Genomic DNA, 20,442 nt, shown 5'->3' on the forward strand with positions numbered 1-20,442 from the left:
CATTTAGACTTAAAATGTTATTGGTTTGATTTCCCTGCCCCGCCCCCACGCCTTGGAGGCATGCTGTGCTCTGCTTATTGATGAACTTTCTAGATTGGCATACTTGGTGGGCAGGATCAAAAAGACTTGTGAAGACCTAAGCCTAGCATCATAGTAGAGATGCTCTTTCAATCTTCCAGGCATCAAAGAAAGCCGCCTCTGCCTGGTGGTGTCATAGCCTTCTTTGTCATATATTCACTTATCAGGGTCCTCCCTGGCCCCTGTATTTTCTATCTTTACTCATGCAAAGAGGTTGCCATGTAAAATGTCACTGTATTTAAATCTAATGGGATGCAGAAGTGACTTGGAAAATATAATTGCTGGGGTTTTTGAGAGTGGTAGAAGTCTTAGAAAATTGATTCCCTTTGGTTGCTAGATCTGCTTTCAGTCTGTTACCATGTTGGTCCAGATATAGTCCTTTTAAATAGACACCTCTTTGGAAGGGAAAAAAAAAGAAGAATATCTACACTGAAAAATAATACTAAGGTTAAAATATATTTACTGAGAAAGACATTTAAAATATGTCTTTCAGTTCAAGAAAATTTTTTTAAATCACTTAAAAAAGAAAACAAACAGTCTTTTGAGTCATATTTCAGGTATCTGTTTGTTCAACCTTGGGTAATAAACACTTACATTTCTCAGTGCCTTCACCTGTGTTGTATCAATTGGTACCTGCTCGAGCTGTTGGGTGCTGCATAGGGAGGCGAGGCAACAAAGAGGTTAGAGAGGGCCTGATGATGATGATGATGGTGAAGGCCTAAATGCCTTGAGCCTTAGTAAGAAACTATCTTACCTGCTTTCTCAGGTACTCATTTAATTCAAATGGTTCTTCTCATTTCCCCTCTAGAAAAAGGAGGGGGTCCTTTAGCCCGTATCTTTATGACTTTTTTTCTTTCAAGGCTGGCCTTATTTTTTTTAAGTGAATAATTTTGTTTTGAGGATTTCATGAATCTTGAGGTGATTAGAAGTATCTTGAAGCGTCAACAAAACTGTGTTGGGAATCAAGGACTTGTAGCTAGGTGATGCATGCTCAGTAACAATACATGGATTTAAATTATTATTTTTCAGAATTATTTTTGTTCTCTCTGCTGTGTGTATTTTTTGGTCTGTGAGTTTCTCCAACTTTTCTTCAGTTGCTTTTTAGATATAAAATATTAGAGCTTCTTGCACTTTTTTACTTAGTTTAAAAATAAACCGCTGTAATCATAATAATCATATCTGTAATTGGTATAGTGTTCTGTGTGTTTTCAGAGTGTTTTCATGTACCCTCCACTGTTGTGTTATTATTCTTGGACAGATGTCTTTGACCAGCATCACTGGTCATTTTTACAACTACTGTATCAAGAGTGAAATAGCATAATTAAGTGACTATTTGGGGGAAGAAAAATGTGACCATGAAAATTTATGTCCACTTTGGACCAGGGATTCAAGAGACCTGTGATCTAGTATTTCCTCTGCTAATTCCTGTGTGACCTTTGACAGATCATTTGACATTTGTTTTTCTTATCTGTAAAATGAGGCACTTGAACGAAATACTCTCATTTTCCACTCTGATCATTTTTTCTTAATTGTATTTTATTTTTTTTCCAATTACATGTAAAGATAGTTTCCAACATTCATTTTTGTAAGATTTTGAGTTCCAAATTTTTCTCCTTCCCTCCCCCCCTGCCCAAGATAGCAAACAATCTGATATAGGTTATATATGTATAGTCATGTTAAACATATTTCCATATTAGTTATGTTGTGAAAGAAGAATCAAAGCAAAAGGGGAAAACAACAAATAAAGTGAAAATAGTATGTTTCAATCTGCATTCAAACTCCATAGATCTATTTCTGGATATGGAGAGCATTTTCCATCATTCTGCTCTGGTATTCCTGATTGATTTGTCTGGAAATCTGTGATTTCAGGACACATCCTATCTGTTCATCACGGGCCCTGATGTGGTAAAATCTGTCACCAATGAGGATGTCACCCAGGAAGAGCTTGGCGGTGCCAAGACACATACAACAATGTCAGGTGAGAAGGATCCCGTCGTCCTCCTTGTCAGCTAATGATTGTCTTTGTAAACGTGATTGAGGGGGCGGCTAGGTGGCACAGTGGATAAAGCATCGGCCTTGGATTCAGGAGTACCTGAGTTCAAATCTGGCCTCAGACACTTGACTTACTAGCTGTGTGACCCTGGGCAAGTCACTTAACCCCCATTGCCCAGCAAAAAAAAAAAAAATTATTGAAACACCTTTTGGAATGGATGATTTAAAAAATCATTTTCTGAAGATTTTCTAAAAAAGATTTTCATGCTCACACGGTGGTAACATATCTAACTGCAGAAACAGTGATGGGAGAATAAGTAGGACATAGCCACAGTGGTTCTTGTTACTGCTTGGTTTTTTTCCTTTGGTACATTTGTGGGGTGTACTGTAAAAAGAGCTAGGAAGCCAGAATTTACTGAAAGCTTTGCACCAAATGAAAATAGGAAGGCCCTTTCACACTTGAGAGGAAATGAGAGCAGCTAGATGGCGCAGTGGTAAAACACCGGCCCTGGATTCAGGAGGACCTGCGTTCAAATCCAGCCTCAGATACTTGACACTTACTAGCTGTGTGACCCTGGGCAAGTCACTTAACCCCAATTGCCTCACCAAAAAAAAAAAGAAAAGAAAAAGAGAGGAAACAAGAGACTTTTCAGTAACTCTTCTTCAGAAGAGTTTATGTTTATGTTGCAGTTTTAAAAATACTAAAATTCCCAAGAGAAATCACTGTTAAGTAGTCAGACCATATGAAGCTTTACTAACCCCCTAATAAGGCTTGACACAGCTATTACTGGGCTGTGGAAACACGTGTGGATGGTATTAGAGAGCCTGTTCCTGCCCTTGTAGAAGTACCTAGTGACAGAACCTCTTAGGTCTGTGTAAACATCTGATGACCCACTACCCTCAGGTGGTATAAATGTGGTGTAGTGGAAAGAACATGGAGAGAGACAATAGCATTTCTGGGTTCATGGTCCACCTCTGGTACGGTGTGAGCATGGACACATCACTTGGCTCTTCTGCTTCAGTTTCCTCAACTGTGAAATGAGGACCTTAGAGGGAGAGAGGGTAGGGGGACACGGAGAGAAGAGGAAGGGAATGAGTATTCATTAAGCACCTGCTGTGTTAAGGCCCTCCAGACAGTATCTCATTTGAGCCTCACAAAGGTACAGTGAGTTAGGTGGTGTTATTATTCTTATTTTACAGTTGAGAAAACTTAGGCAGAGATTAAATGAATTGCCAAGGGTGCTTCTTGTTCAGTCATTTAGGTGTGTCCAGCTTTACGTGACCTTATGGATTTTGTCCATGGGGTTTTCTTGGCAGAGATATTGGAGTGGTTTGCCATTTACTTCCCCAGTGTGTTCCCATTTTACAAATGAGGGACTGATGCAAATAGAGATTAAGTGACTTGCCCAGAGTCACACAGCTAGTGTCAGACTGGATTCGAACTCAAATCTTCCTGACTCCAGGCCCAGGACTTTACCTGCTGCTCTACCAGCTGCCTTGCTAGACAAGATGATCTTTAAGGATCTTTCCAACTCTAAATCTTTTTTTTTTTTTAAGTGAGGCAATTGGGGTTAAGTGACTTGCCCAGGGTCACACAGCTAGTAAGTGTTAAGTGTCTGAGGCCGGATTTGAACTCAGGTACTTCTGACTCCAGGGCCAGTGCTCTATCCACTGCACCACCTAGCTGCCCCTTCAACTCTAAATCTTATGATTCTTGATCCTAAGTTCTTCCCATATCCTGTCCCCTCTCCTTGTGTTGGGTGGTATGGGAATCTTGTATCTTGATTTAGATTGACTATTGAGCAAATTGGGTACGTGGGGTTAATAAAATTGTGTCTCACCTAAGTTTTTCTTAATAGTTTTATTTAGTCAGAGAGACATTGAGGGCATTAATGAGAGAAAAGAAGAGGGGCTGTTATATAGCAAGAAGGATTTTCTGGGACCTTAGTACTGCCAAGATGCTAAAAGGCCCAAAGGAAAGCCCCCAGCTTGCAGGCAGCTGCTTTTATCAAGTGTTTCTGGGAAAGAGATCTGGAATCACTCAAGAACTCAGTCTAACTACGCAGATAGGAAAAAATAAATGGTGATTGTCTCCTCTCTAGAGTATGACATGCAGTTGGATGGATGAGCTATTGAATTTGTTGATCAGTTTCATGTATATGTGTATATGTATACACACACACACACACACACATATATATATATATATATATGTATGTATATATCTATACACACACAAATATGTCAGTTTCATATAGAAGTGGAGCAGCCTCCAATGGCATCTACTCTAGCTCTTTCATTTGACTTGACAGGTGAGGTCAGACCTAGGGGCATTAAGTCACTTGTCCAAGGCCAAGGTAGTAAGCATCAGAAGTAATATTTGAACTCAGATCTTCTGACTCTAGGACCAATGCTTTCCACTATACTCTGTGTGTATGTGTGTGTGTGTGTGTGTGTGTGTGTGTGTGTGTGTTTACAAGTATATGTGTGTATGTATATATAGGCACAATTACTTAGGCATTATGGGGCCTAGAACTGAATAGGAGAGAGGTCTGGTTGCTGCTATTTTGCTGTGAAAGACAGTGCCTTTTCTGGAGCCCTTGGACTACCATAGTGCTTTGAAAAAAATATGGTCTACGGGAGGAACTGTTCTTTCATAGCAGTGGTCTTGTGGGAACTGGAAGAAACCTTAGAGATCACCTGGTTATTCTACCCTCTCCCTTACACTGATGAGGAAACTGAAGCACAGGGACCTGAGGTGATTTGCCCAAGGTTACAAAGGTAAGTAGCTGAGATAAGCTGCAAGCCATCACTTCTGACTTGAAATCCAGCATGCTTTCCTGGGCATTGTGCCACAAATGGTAGGTGAATGGTCCATTGGATGAATGTAGTCAACCAAAGGGCTTTCTTTCCAAGCACATCTACAAATAGCAGGAACAATACTTAAAGAGTAGTTTTGGACCAACTGGACGATCTGTTCTGAAGCCTGATCGTTTGCCTTTTCTTTCTAGGAGTGGCACATAGAGCCTTTGAAAATGACATAGATGCCCTATTGAACCTCCGCGAGTTCTTTAACTACTTACCTTTAAGTAACCAGGATCCAGCTCCAATACGTGAATGTCACGATCAGTGGTAAGTGACAGAAAATACAGCACTTGTTAATATGCTTTAGAATTATGGCTTTAGATACCTGAACCAGCTTTGGGATAGCCCGGGGCCCTTTGGTAGCTTTACTTGTTGGTCAGATTTGAAAAGTAAAGAGTACATTCAAGTTTTTGTGTATTCTTAATGACAAACGACTTAGACCTTTCAGATAGTTGCATGCCTAGAGGTTGCCAGTTCCTCTTTAAGACATGAGAGGCAACATGGAAAAAACATGAAATTTGGAGTTGGAAGGTATTTGGGCTTTGCCACCGAATACTAGTTCTGTGACCCTGATTAAATTGTTTAATTACTCTGAGCTTCAGTTTACTCATCTGTAAGAAATATTAATGCCTATACCACCTGCCTTATAGCTTCAGTAGAATGATCAAAACTGTAAACTGTCGAGCACCATATATGTGTAAACTGGCCAACTAAATGTATCCTAGACCAATAATTTGCACAGTGCCTTCCACACAGTAGGAGTTTAATCAATGCTTGTTGAACGAATAGCATGGGGACAAGATGAGAGATAGAAAAAAATAGTTTTCAGAAGACATGATGTTGGCAGGGATTATAAGATTGTAATTTTTTCCATATTTTGACTTTCAGCAAAACAGCCTACAAATTATTTATAGAATGGTATTCACATTAATATCTTTATTGTTTGTAGTAAGGGCATTTGTTATGGGTAGATTGTCTCTTGATGTTCCCACATGTTCCAGAGAGTCTAAGAAGAAACAGTTTAATTTTGACTGATGATATATCACATGAGAGATCAAGGAAGAGAATCACAGTTAGATCTCATGAAGAAGTGACTGAGGCGACCTTTCTTTGCTAAGGAATCTCAAAACTCTCCCTTCCCTGCCACTCCTGCACCAAACATTTCAGTTTTGTCCCCATTTGCCCTTAAGTACCTGGAGTCTGAGGCATAGCTTAAGGATGAACCATTTTGGGATGTTGAAATGTGGGGTGACGATTTTGGAGAAGGACTGGTAGAAACCTACTTCATCAGTTTTGTTCACAGTAATTATATATGTGTCAAGGAACTAACCTGTGTCAAGGATGGCCTGTTTCCTGGGGAGAAAGTTACATTCAACAATGCAACTTCCTTGATCTAGTCTTCTCATTAAATTTCCTGCCTGCTTCTGTAAGATGTTACAAAGAAATTGGTCGTGTGCAGAGATTTTCAGAAAGGCTGGACATAATGGCAAGCATCGTTGTAAGAAAAACAAACTCTTATCGGAGTAGTTAGGTCTTTGCTCCTACATTTTTGCGCTTATTCTCAGTACTTCTTTCCAGAGGAGCTATGGATATGGAAGGGGGAAAAATCACTTTTTCACTTTGTCCTTTTGGATCTCTGCTATGCAAAGGGGTATAAGTGACCCACAACCAAACAATCACTGACTTTCTGTGATCTTCAAACAGTCTCGTGTTCTGGATTAGTTGGCTGACTTTCTCTTTGCCTCCAAGGCAGCACTTGTCAAGGACCAGCCTGTGCCGTGACAGCAGATGGAGGCGATGACCCTTTTCACTTACCGGAGTCTGCATGTGAAATCACTCTTTGGGGGAGGTGGTGAAAAATTTTCACCGAACCTGAGCCTATTACCTTGAAACACAGAACTACTTATCTCAGTCTCCCACATTTTTAACAACATGGTAATATTAAGCAAAGAAAGTAAGTATAATAGATAGCAAGCCAGCTTGAGGGTTAGGAAGGGCTGGTCTCAAGGCCTGCCCTTGACCCATCCTGGCCATGGAATCCTCCGCAACTGTTCTAGGCAGCTCTCTAAGACAGGGCTTCCTCACCTGATGTCTCTAAACTTGTTATTTTTTTTTTTAACATCTTCATTTTTCATTTATTCTTTTTTTGTGTGTGTGAGGCAATTGGGGTTAAGTGACTTGCCCAGGGTCACACAGCTAGTAAGTGTTAAGTGTCCGAGGTCGTATTTGAACTCAGATCCTCCTGACTCCAGGGCTGGTGCTCTATCTACTGCATCACCTAGCTGCCCCTAAACTTGTTATTTTAATGTTTCCTTTTCAGCGTAATTGGCCTTTGTACTCTCTGTATTTTATTTTATGCATTTAAAAACATGATTTTGAGAAGGGATCCTTAGCTTTCCATAGAATGCAAAAGGGGCCCCAGATGCAAAGGAAGGTGGCTTTGGAGCAGGTGTTGACCTGCCCTAGTAGAGAGAAGTTTCTTCATCTGGGAAGTCCCTCTATCAGTGAAGTCACAGGTCCAGGCCAAATATTGCTAAATGAAATGTTTGGCCTTTTCTTCCTCTGCTTCTCCTGTCACAACAGGGATGGCCTTTGCTGTTCTGTTGTGGCTTTCAGGGGTCAGCCTTCCTACCCGATATTGTTTTGTCTGAGACTTGGAGACCACTGCAAAGCACGTGCTTTTATTTCCAACGCACCCGTTCTTTTGATTTGGATTTCTGAAGTAATTTGTCTTCTTTAAAATGAGCTCTTTCCCTGTTTTTAAGATTGTATCAATTGATCATGTTGCTAAAGTTTTCCATTATTAGTAATGTGCAACTAATTGGGCAATCCATTCTTGTTCAGTGGAATAATAGTGATTGTTACTATTGAAATGAACACTGATCATTGTGTACTCAGTAAGTGCTAACTACATGATTCATTTTATGATTTAACTATCCAAATGTAAGACTGCATATTTGATGGGCATATTTTTTTTTGGACCTTGTAAATAATGAAGTCTTTTTGCTGCAGGCTTTCTGGGTAATTAATTTTTGTCATTTTTGTTTGCAGTGCCTGAAACATAATGGGCGTTTATTGATTGATTGACTAATTACTAATCATGTCATCTTCTCTTATTGTTCACTTTCAGTGACCGCCTTGTTCCTGAGCTGGACATGCTTGTTCCATTGGAATCTACCAAAGCCTATGACATGGTGGATATAATCCATGCAGTAAGTACTGCCTCTGACTTTGCCGAACCTTGCTGACTGTGATGGGGGCGACTAGCTGAGGATTAGACTTAGCCTTAAGGTTTGAGGTGGGATGTTTTGGAATACCAGCCAGCAAGGATTTAAAAGATTATTTCATTTAACTAATATACATTTTTTTGGTTGTGGTGGTAGTTATGGGGGCAAATATTATAATCAGAAGTAGGAATTAGATAGAAATAGGGCAATAGAGAACTTTGGCTTTTAAAATATTTACTGTTTTCAAAGTAAATGTTTCACAAACTTTGATAACTTGCCAAAGATTCACAGGCCATGTGAAACTTATTTTTTATTCTCTTGACTAATGATAATTTGATTCCTGGAGTGCTTCAAAACAAAACAATAAATCTTTATTCTGACATTCCAAAGTCACAAAATTATAGCATTGGAAGGTGTATTTAAGATCATCTTGTCTAATCCCAGTTGAAAACAATGGAACTGAATCTCTTTGAAAATTTATTGAAAGAGTGAACTATTTTCTACATGTGAAAGAATTCCAACTTTCCAGGAAGCCTATAGAGTGCCTTGGGAGTCTTCTGGGGTACTTGTAAGTCACTATTTTTCACCAAAGCAACAAGTCTTATCAGGGGGTATCTGATGTTTCTGCAGAATGCTATATGTGAATGCTTATGTTACTATTTACCAAACTATTGGCTTAGAATCTATGAACCCAACTTTGTAGGAGCCTATGGAGTCCACATCCTATAGTGTAAATGTATAGTATTAAATACACATGATAAATATACATGTAGTATAAATATATATACATGCATGTATACATATCAAATATGAAATGTTTAGTTCCTAAATCTTTTGGTAAGCTCTTACATCAATTTTATTTGTTCTTATGTTACATGTGATTTCTAACATAAAGATTAACATAAAGTCAAACCAAATTAGTCCCTTAATTTTATGCTTCCCTGTATCATTATTTTTCTTACTTCTGTTCTGTTTTCCTTATGAGTTTGAAAACTCCCCTTGGGTGGAGAGGATGCATAGTTTTTTGGATCTTTCATAATGGATAGTACTTAAGATAGTACTTAGCAAGGACTTTTTGAATGTAGTAAGAGTTAGTGTGTCATTTTCATTTTTCTGGCTCAGATGACAGTGTATTAAGACCTATAGGAGGGGCAGCTAGATGGCGCAGTGGATAGAGCACCGGCCCTGGATTCAGGAGTACCTGAGTTCAAATCCGGCCTCAGACACTTAACACTTAACTAGCTGTGTGACCCTGGGCAAGTCACTTAACCCCAATTGCCCCTCAAAAAAAAAAAAAAAAAAGACCTATAGGAGTTCAGATGCCCCTCAAAAGATCTCAGAAAAACTCTAAAAATGCATCAGAAAGAACAGCTATAAAAGAAATCACACAGCAATTGCTGCTAAAAATCTGTGGAGGTTCTGAGTGGAGACAAGATAGGACAGACAGAAGGAAGGACATATAAGTAGTTAGGACCTGCTGTGGTAGGAGACAGAGCTGGACTAGCATCCACCTGAACCACCACAGGAGACAGAGCCTGATCAACAACTGGGTAAAAAACAGGACAAAAGACTAGGCCAGCATTTGGAATCAAAGCATTATCAAAGTCTTGCAGGAGTCCTGCTAGCAATACAAACAACACCATCTGGTTGGGGTATTTTAAAGTCATAGTGAGAAGCAAAGGAGAAAGAGAAGCTGAGGCCAAAACTTAGGAATTCCTACAAATGGTGGGGGTGATGTTAGCTACCACATCTAGAGCCAAGTAAGACCAGCCCATGCCATCCAGGAATATGGGAAGCAGCAGAATCTGATCCAAGCACAAAGCTCCAATATAGAAACTGAGTAAGAGAAGAAAATACTGAACGCAAGGAAGAAGTACTATCATTTAAGAGAAGCCAAGGAGGTAAGCCCAGAAAGGGGAGAAGGAAACAAGCATTTAATAAGTACTCACTACATGCTCACTACAAGCGTTGTATTAAGTACTTTACAAATATTATCTCATTTGATCCTTACCTCAGTCCTGTTAAATAAGTGCTGTTAATATCCCCATTTTTCAGTTGAAGAAATGGAGGCAGAAAGAGCTTAAGTGTCTTGTCCAAGGTCACAGTAAGCATCTGAGGCCGTATTTGAATTGAGGTTTCTTGACTCCAGACCCAGTGCCCTATTGACCACCCATCTAGTTACTAGCTACTAGGATGAGACCAAGAAGATCTGCAAAGAAAACAATGACCTGGACCCAAGGACTGTAAGAATACCTGCAATAAATTAAGCATGCTATATGAAATATAATATTAAATGGAATGAAAGCTAAAGAAGAAAGAATAAGAAGTATAATGAATATCTTAAACTAGAACGTGGTAAACCATACCCAAGAATTGGACACCTTGAAAATTAGAATAGGCCAAACAGAAAATGTTGACTCTATGAAGACATAAACATTAAAACAAAATCAAAAGATTGGGGGGAAAACCCAGAAAAGTACTTAAGTTATATACTATCAAAAACATCTGACCGGGAAAACTTGGTGAAGGAGAGAAAATCTAAGAATCATCAAAATTCCTAAAAATTACGATGAAATAAAAACCTAGATATTATATATTAAATTGTAAGCAACAACTGTCCAGATCTGTTAAAACCAGAGGACAAAGTGAAAATAGAAAGAACTCACCAGTCATTTCTTAGAAGAGATCCTAAAATGAAAAATCTTGATGCTAAGCAGGGAGATAGTAAAAATAGACACTATTATGAGATTTAACAGGGAAACTATGCTTCAAGGTACCATAGATAATGAACTAATATTAATACTTTTAATATAAGCACTACATGGCACAGCATCAAAATAATATAAGGAAAAATCAATTGATTTTTAAAGAGAAATAGACATGAAAACTATAATAATAGAGGATCTCAATGCAATTCTTTCAGATCTAAGCAAATCTAACATAAAGTGAAACAAGAAAAATTAAGTACACGAATAGTTGTGTTGGGTTTTTTTAAAGTAGGGTAAGATAGTTCTCTGGTGACTACTAATTGGGAACAGAAAGGCACATGCATTTTTCTTACCTGTGCATGGCATCTTTACAAAAATTGGTCATGTACTAAGGCATAAAAACCTCATAAAATGCAAAACAACATACATATTAAATATTTCCTTTCTTGACAGTGCAAAAAAATTATCTTCAATAAAGGGCCTTTTAAGAAAAGATTAAAAATTAATTAGATTAAATAATTTTATCCTGAAGTATTGGCATGTGAAGAAAAAAAAACCCAGAAAATTCCATTTTTTAAAATGACAGTGGGGGCATCTAGGTGGCGCAGTGGATAGAGCACCAGCCCTGGAGTCAGGAGTACCTGAGTTCAAATCCGGCCTCAGACACTTAACACTTACTAGCTGTGTGACCCTGGGCAAGTCACTTAACCCCAATTGCCTCACTTAAAAAAAAAATGACAGCAATGAGAGATAGAATTCAACAAACTTTTGCTTGATTATATGCCAAAAAAACTAATAGATGAAATGAATGTTTACAAAAATAAAAAATACTCAGATTAACAGAAAAACTAGATTTTTAAAATAACCTAATATCAGGGAAAATTTTTTTGAAGAAGCCATAAGAGTTTGTAAGTGAATTCTACCAAACATTCACATAATTAATTGCAATATGATAGAAACTATGCAAAAATAGGAAAAGAAGGGATTTTGCCAAACCCCTTCTCTGATAGAAGTATTGTCTTCATGATAGGGAGACAACAGGATCTCTAATGGAAATTGACATAATATTAAAATATTAGCAGAGGCTATAACAATATATTCCAAGTGTTAATTTAAACACTGTAATCAGGTTGTATTTATGCCAAGGATGCAGGTTTGGTTTAATATAAGGAAAACTATAAACACAACAGACCATATTAGTAACAATTTTTAAAAATGTAATTAAATCAATATATCCTGAAAAAGTTATAGGCAAAATTAAACTTTCATTCTGTTGAAAACAGTAAAAAACATAAAAATAAATGGACCATTCTTTAACACCATAAAGAATATCTAGTCAGGAACACCAGTAGTCAAAATTATATGGAATAGAGAAAAAGTAGAGGCTTTCCAGTAAAATCAAAGTAAAGACAAAGATGAGGCTGCTAGATGGCTCAGTGGGTAGAGCCCTGGGCCTAGACTCAGGAAGATCTGAGTTCAAATCCATCTACTAGCTGTGTCACCCTGGGTAAGTCACTTAACCTCTGTTTGCCTTAATCTACTGGTGAAGGAAATGGCAAACCACTCCAGTATCTTTGCCAAGAAAACTCCATGGTAAATATTGACATGCTTGAGGCACAAAGATACAACAAAAAACATATATCTTGTACTTTGAAGAAGTTTACATTTTACCCAATGGGGAATGTTTGGCTGGGAAAATTTTAGGAGGGATATGAGAGCTGTCTTTTAAGTATTTATAGGGCCATTAATTATATGAAAGAAGCATTAAGTTCATTTTAGGGGCACTTGATAGCAGTTATATGGAAAATTTTCTAACAAATTAGAGCTATTCAAATGTGTAAGGATGTTGTAGGTGGCATAATTTCTGCTCAGGTAGGGATTGAACCATTTATTCTTTTTAGATGTTTCTACCTCAGATGCTATGACTGTTCTAGATGATAACCTCTAGGGATTTGCGTGTAGATCCAATGGTGGATAGGAAAAAAAGAAGTGATGAGGGTCTGGAAATGTGATTAAGGCCCTTGCCTTACCTTCTTCACTTTTTGATATACACACACAGCCCACCATGAATCAGTCAGGGTATATGAGATCATGTCAGAGGCTCATAGAATATACATTTCATTGAGATGCAAGGCACTTATTAGATGGCAACTCTAAATATTGGAGGTGGGTAGGTGGCTCAGTGGATAAAGCATTAGGCTTGGAGTCAGAAAGACCTGAGTTCAGATGTGGCCTTGGAAATTTATTAGCTATATGAGCTTGGCAAGTCACCTAACCCTGTTTGCTTTTATCCACTGGAGAAGGAAGTGACAAAACATTCAAGTATCTTTGCCTAGAAAATCCCACAGACAGTATGGTCCATAGGGTCACAAAGAGTTGGACATGACTGAACGACAAACAACTCTATAAACGTGTGACAAAGTCTACTTTTGTTACTTGTATATTTGTCTTTCCTTTCTAATGGTAGTTCATATTCCTTTTTTGCAGATTGTTGATGAGAGAGAATTTTTTGAGATCATGCCCAGTTATGCCAAGAATATCATTATTGGCTTTGCAAGGATGAATGGAAAGACTGTTGGGATTGTAGGCAACCAGCCCAAAGTGGCATCAGGTAGGAGGCTCCTCTCACGGGTTGCTTACCAGGGAGGACCTGAGAATCCTGCAAAATCCTAGACATGGATCTAGCCAATAACAAATGATGTAACTATGAAATATTGCTCTTATTCTCAATCATTGCTCAGATGATCTGCATATACTTTGACTTGACTACATGTTACTCCATCTTTGTTGTGTTTATACTGTACATTTCCTTATGAGTATGCCCATACAGCTGGTGCACAGAACTGAAGATCATGTGGACAATGTTTTCTCGTTCCCCTTGTTAGTTCCATTTAGCATGGGTCTGTTTAGCTGTATCCATAGAGCGGGCTAGCTCCTGATATCTGATAGTCCTGAACAGTTTTGAAAAGACATCATTGAGCTGCTGGGTTAGAAACATTTTGTTGAGCTCAGCTAACCCCACAGCCTCCCTCGTTCTCTCTTGCAACATTTTTATCAGGTCCTCTTGGTATTGGCATATTGGCCGTTTTTCCTTCACTTTGTGCCTTTCATACTAGTTTGCATCCCACATCATTTGCACAAAATTCCTGCAGAAGTCTCATAGAATTTGTACAAATAGTTGTGGCCTCTGGTTCTGTTATCTTCCCTATCCTTTTTCTGTCTTTACACTATGCCATTAAAAACTGTTGCCACGAGTTTTGTTCAGGCTAGCTTTAAGCCATTTCATACTGGAGCGTCAGAGTAGCATTGGCGTGGAGGAGATAATAAAAATTAAAATAAGCAGGGTGGCATCCTAAAGCATCGTTATTATTTATTTGCTATTGCCCAGGATAATGAATTATTGAACAGTTCTGTATAGTTGCTTAACATCATTGCATTTATTGTTTCTTTCATTAGGGTGTTTGGACATTAATTCTTCTGTGAAAGGTGCTCGTTTTGTCCGATTTTGTGATGCTTTCAATATACCACTGATAACTTTTGTCGATGTGCCTGGCTTTTTGCCTGGTAGGTGTAATTATCAATGGGGAGGTGTTTCACTTGGGCCCATTTCCACATCCCACCTCTCTCTCCTCCATTCCTTGGTAATGTGCAGGAGAAATGGGGATTATATTGGGTAAAGGTGTGTTATTTGGAAATCTTGTAAGAAATACCACACTTTTAATTTTTAAAGTTTTTATTCATATCTTTTGTTTTTTCTTTTCAAATATAGCCCCCCCCCCAACCCCTGTACTGTGTAAGTCATTGCTTACAACAAAGAATAAAAAAGAAAGAAAAGCATTTCAATAAAACTAACCAACACATCAACTGAGTCTGACACCCTATGCAGTGGTCCCCACCCATAGTTCTCTACCCTGGCAAAGAAGGGAGGAAAAACAGTTTAGATTTTGAAGTCTTTCTATAGTTTTTTGGACTGGAATAAATCAGCCACCAGAAAAATTGGCTGAATAAACTGTGTTTGCTCACTGTTGTTAGTGCTGTGAAACATGTACAGTTCTGTTGTTTGGGGAAGACAGTAGAGTGGGAGTCCCCCCTCCATTGTTTTGTCCATGATTTTGGAGCTCTCGGCAAATACTTGGATGTTGAGAGTTTTTGAATGTTTGTTTTGTCTTAGGTACAGCTCAGGAGTATGGGGGCATCATCCGACATGGGGCAAAACTACTTTATGCATTTGCAGAAGCAACTGTGCCCAAAATCACTATAATCACACGGAAGGTAAGATGAAAGACACCACTTCATTTCATCTCTACCCCTCTACAGGCAAGGACTAATTTAGTAGTTAAGTCAAGAGCTAATCAAGAGAGTAAGATCATAGCATCATAGATTTCAAGCTGGAAGAGACCCAGAGGTCTAATCCAACCTCTTCATTTTTTTACAGACGAAGAAACTGAGGCCCAATGAAGTAAAGTGGCTTGCCCAAAGTCATATAGGTTTCAAGTGCCAAAGCTGAGATTCAGACCCAGGCCTTTTGACTCCAAGTCCATTGCACTTTCCACTGTGCCCAGCTGACTCCCTCAGAGGTTTATCTATCCATTGTCTGGAAAACACCATGAAGTTAATAATCTGTCCCACCAACATAACCCAATTTGAGCATGGTGGAATTTAGAGAGAACTAGAAAAGATACTGGGCAAAACCCGGGAAGTTGGAGAAAGTGTAATTGAGGACGGTTAGTTTCAGTTTGTAATTTTTAGCACACTAGGGAATGTAACTGTGATGACCAATATGAACTTTCTTTCCATTTTACTGAGTTCTCTGTTGGCTTCCTGGATTATCACGAATCCACATATTCCAGATCAGTTTGGTAACTGTATTCTGTATGCTCTGTTTTAGGCGTATGGCGGTGCCTATGACGTGATGAGCTCCAAACACTTACGTGGTGATGTCAATTATGCTTGGCCGACAGCCGAGATTGCAGTTATGGGGGCAAAGGTCAGGGCCTCAACCCTTCTTAGAGCTATTTATTCAACAAGTAATTGCTAAACACTCACTGGAAGCTTAGCTTTATGATAAAAACTTGAGGTAGCTGAGGAAATTCTAGATATCTTCTCCCCCTCAGGGACCATCCCTTCTATGCTAACAAGAAAAATCAAACATAAGGCATAGCACCTAGAGGGTAAGTGAAGGAAGTGTGAAAGAAGGATTCCCTCTTTGTCTTTCTCTTTCTCTCCCTGTCACTTTCCTTCTCTCCCTGTTTCCCTATCTCCATCCCCCAAAGACAGGGAATTAACTTTTCTTTGCTCTGTAATTCTCCACACTATGTAGAACAGTGAGTGCTTCGCATAGAGTGACCTTCAGTTCATAGTGCTGCTTGACTGCCTGTAGCCAATCTGTGATCACAGCCGATGGTCATATGGGTGGTCAGAAGAGGATTTGTTACTCATGTCTAGGTAGCCATCCTGCATCCTGGAGAGTCTCTTGTTTAAAAAAAAAAAAACAAGCAAAAACCCCCATAGGTAAAGGTATTCTTTAAGAGGTTTCCAGACCAGAGATGATGCCAGTAAAATGTAAATTCAACTTAGTATGGCACAGTAGGCACAATGGAGGTTCACCGAAGGCCTGCTGGAGTCCTCGTGGGCATTTAATCTATCAGTGTGTTTTGTCTGGCTTGTTACAGGGTGCGGTTGAAATCATCTTCAGAGGAAAAGAGAATGTGGAAGCTGCCCAAGCAGAGTATGTGGAGAAGTTTGCAAACCCCTTCCCTGCCGCAGTGAGAGGTAGGAGAGATTTCTATTAGGTGGACTGGCCCAGAGGACGATTCTCTCCCTGTTTCCTACCTGTTTCTCCCATGGGTGAAATCAGAGATTTGGTCTTGGGAGAAGCTGAATGATTGGCTTCAGACAGAAATATACTGCCAGAGTAGGCTTGGGTTGTTGTTAACCGAATCTTCCTAATCATCAAATTGGGTGGTTTTTTGTTTAGTTTTGTTTTGACTTGTCTCTTCCTCCAAGGTTTTTTACACAGGTCATCACCCTTGTGCATTTACCCATCTCTTTTGGATATAGAAAGACCATCATTGCCTGGTTCTCTTCCTACCTCTCTGACTTTTGCTTCTTTGTCTTTTTTTCTGGTCACTCAAGGTTCCCCAAGGTTTTGGCCTCAGCTCTTTTTCTCTAATCTTTCTATATTCCATCCTTTGACAATCCTGTCACTCCCACAGTCAGACGTATCACTAATTGTACATAAATGTATAGCTCTACTACTGACTTTTTCCTCTGAGATTTATTTATCTATATTAATGTCTTATTCGTAGTTTTTGTTTTTATACCACCATCAGTTACCAGTAACCACCCCTAGAGAAGCTCCTTTTTTTTTTTTTTTTTTTTTGCAGGCAATGGGGGTTAAGTGACTTGCCCAGGGTCACACAGCTAGTAAGTGTCAAGTGTCTGAGGTCAGATCTGAACTCAGGTACTCCTGAATTCAGGGCCGGTGCTTTAACCACTGCGCCATCTAGCTGCCCCTTGCGCCATCTAGCTGCCCCAAGAAGCTCCTTTTACGACAAAGAAAATTATTAAGACTGCCCAACACATTGACTGCATATGATAGTATATGCAACACACCAGACCTGTAGTATACCATCTTTCCGCTATTGAGAAGAGGTGAAAAGTATGTTTCATCATTGGCCCCCTGGAACCAAGATAGGCCATTGTCTTTAATCTGGTTTCTGTATTGCTTAGTACTCTTTTCACCCCTATCATTTATTTATTTATTTTTTGTTTCGTTTTGTTTTGTTTTTTTCTTTTTGCAGGGCAATAGGAGTTAAGTGACTGCTTAGGGTCACACAGCTAGTGTCAAGTGTCTGAGGCCGGATTTGAACTCAGGTCCTCCTGAATCCAGGGCCGGTGCTTTATCCACTGTGCCACCTAGCTGCCCCTGTCACCCCTATCATTTGTAATCTTTGTATATTATTTTCTTGGTTCTGGTTAGATCATATAAGTCTTACAGTGTTTCTTTGACGTCCTCATAATTGTCACATGGAGACAAGTGTCATGGAAAGAGGGGTAAATTTGGAGTCTTGAGGATCTGGTTCTGCTAACTACCATCTATGTGACTATGGCAAGTTACTTAGCCTTCCTTGTCCTTGGTTCCCTCATCTATAAAATTAAGAGGTTGGACTAATGACCTTCAGTGTCTATTGCTGCTCTCCATGGCTATGATCCTGTTGTATACAGCGTAGGAAGATTCTGTTATATCCTGTACCATCATTTGTCTTCAAGTCATCATTGTTTCTCCAAGTCAGTGGCCCCCACTTGGTTTCCATTTTTTTGCTACTACCTAAGTGCTGCGGTGAAGATTTTGCTGTATGATCTCCTAAGCGTCAGAGTTTGCTTTACTCCTCCTGTGGACTTTGCCATTTCTGTCAGTGATGCCGCCAGTAATCTTGCTTGAAACTTCCATGGAATCTCTCCATCCCACTTCCGCATACAATTGTCAAGTCCTTTTTATTCTGCCTCTTTGATTTTTCCCATACCCATCTCTTGTCCCTCCCATTGCTATAAGAGTATATATAGTCCCTCACTGTCCCCTCCTGGACCACTGTAATAAGCTCCTAAGAATTCTGACTTCTGCCTTTCACCCTCCAGTGCATCTTTCATGTCATTGCTAGATTAATCGTAATGTGCAGATATGATCATGTCCTTCCTCTGCTCAAACTCCTTGAATGGCTCCCTATTGCCTAACAAATAAAGACCAAGCTCAGTATAAGATCCTAGATACAGACGTTGGAGGGACTATCAAGACCATTTAATATAGCCACTTCCTTTACAGTTGAGGAAACTGAGGCCGACTGAGTCGTTTTCCCCTAGTTAGATGAAGAGTAAATCCTTTAAGCTCTCAGGGCTCTAAGGAACTCCCTAAGACTTTCAGAAAAGGTGTATTAATAGTGTAGTAGGGAGTTTTCTAAACCAGTGAGCATATAGCACAGGTCCAGTCCCTACCCTTTTCCCTATGATCTGACACCAGGCTTCTCACACTTAACTCCCAACCTGTATTGAAAGTGACATGCACCATCCCCCTTTTGTTCCACCGTATCTCCATGGTAGGCTGTTTGCATGGGTCACTGTGGGGTGGGTCTTTGCTCAAGCCCAGCAGCCTCCAGAATTGGATGGGTTAATAAGGCTGAGCATGGTAGTGAAGTGTGAAGAATGGTAGGGCTTTTCGGTGGTGGTTTATTGTTTCTGTTGTTTAACTGACTTTCACACTGTACTTGGACTAAATTAGGATGAAAATCACGTCTGTTTCCTTCTCTGTGTTTAACAGGGTTTGTGGATGATATCATTCAGCCTTCCACGACTAGAGCCCGAATCTGCCATGACCTAGATGTATTAGCAAGCAAAAAGCAACCCAGCCCCTGGAAAAAGCATGCAAATATTCCACTCTGAACAATCCTACAGAAAGGAGTTGACAGCCTGGTGTTTCATGATGGGAGAAGGATGTATAACATCCATATTTCTGGCTCTGGAAATGACGGGACCCAGATTAGGGCTTGAATGCCCTTTGGAACTTGGAGTTTCTAAATTTATGAAATCTAAAAGAATACTTTGTGTGCCTTAATATGCCACTCCACACTCTGCCATTGACCTCTTCAGAAAACTATACACCATCTTTTCAAGGCAGGCCACGACTGTAAGACTGTCCAATATCTACTTGCAGACCAGGAGTCAGTGGTGCCACAAACCAGTCACAGATGTATGTGCTTCCCTGGAAATGTGGTTAAGATGTTTAATCCTGTGCTTTCTGTCTGGGGCAGGGAAGAGAGGGAAGGAGAAAAATTTGGAACTCAAAATCTTATAAAACAAATGTTGAAAACTATCTTTACATGTAACTGGAAAATAATAAAATACTTTTATGATTAAAAAAAGATTTTTTTTTCCTGAAATCTTGATGTTTCAGTGATTGACCATTAGCAGAGCAAATTTGGTATAGCTAATACTTTGTGCCTCATCAGGGCTTTAAAAAAAAAACAACAGCCTGGGGGCAGCTAGTTGACAGTGGATAAAGCACTGGCCCTGGATTTAGGAGTTCCTGAGTTCAAATTCAGCTTCAGACACTTGACACTTACTAGCTGTGTGACCCTGGGCAAGTCACTTAACCCTCATTGCCCTGAAAAACAACAACAACAACCTGGTAAGAAGAATGAGTAGATTAAAATTTTGATTTCTATTCTACTTCTAAGAAATTATTGGCTTCTATTTCAGAAACTGAAAAAATAGGGTTAATATCTCATTAAGGACTGTAAAACTGTCCAATATCTACTTGCAAAGCAGTTTGATTTTTTTTTAACCTGCAAATCAGATATATTTTACTGGACAATTTTTTGTGTAGTGAGCATTTGGGTATCAAATAATATTCCCTTTTTACTTCCTTTCTTCCACAGTTATTGTGTTCAAATTAATTTTTGACCTTGACATGTAATAAAAACTGCACTCCAGTACTTTTATACTCACGCTAAGGTGTGTTTTGCTTTTGTTAATGCATTTCATTTTCCATCTCCATTCTGTTGTTCCCTTAGCAACCT

The 20,442-nt window shown here is 39.3% G+C and overlaps 1 protein-coding gene across 1 annotated transcript in view; it reads left to right on the plus strand.

Moving 5' to 3' along the window:
- PCCB (propionyl-CoA carboxylase subunit beta) overlaps positions 1-19,785 on the plus strand; it is a 50,108-nt gene extending 30,323 nt beyond the window's left edge. The window contains exons 7-15 of the mRNA XM_043997451.1: positions 1,948-2,056; positions 5,082-5,202; positions 8,066-8,147; positions 13,358-13,481; positions 14,327-14,434; positions 15,042-15,142; positions 15,759-15,857; positions 16,543-16,642; positions 19,185-19,785. Coding sequence (XP_043853386.1) covers positions 1,948-2,056; positions 5,082-5,202; positions 8,066-8,147; positions 13,358-13,481; positions 14,327-14,434; positions 15,042-15,142; positions 15,759-15,857; positions 16,543-16,642; positions 19,185-19,306 — 966 coding nt within the window. The 3' untranslated portion in view covers positions 19,307-19,785. The remainder of the gene's footprint in view (positions 1-1,947; positions 2,057-5,081; positions 5,203-8,065; positions 8,148-13,357; positions 13,482-14,326; positions 14,435-15,041; positions 15,143-15,758; positions 15,858-16,542; positions 16,643-19,184) is intronic.
- The last annotated feature ends 657 nt before the right edge of the window (positions 19,786-20,442 follow it).

Source organism: Dromiciops gliroides, chromosome 3 (genome assembly GCF_019393635.1).
Source record: "Dromiciops gliroides isolate mDroGli1 chromosome 3, mDroGli1.pri, whole genome shotgun sequence".
Classification (NCBI taxonomy): Eukaryota; Metazoa; Chordata; class Mammalia; order Microbiotheria; family Microbiotheriidae; genus Dromiciops; species Dromiciops gliroides.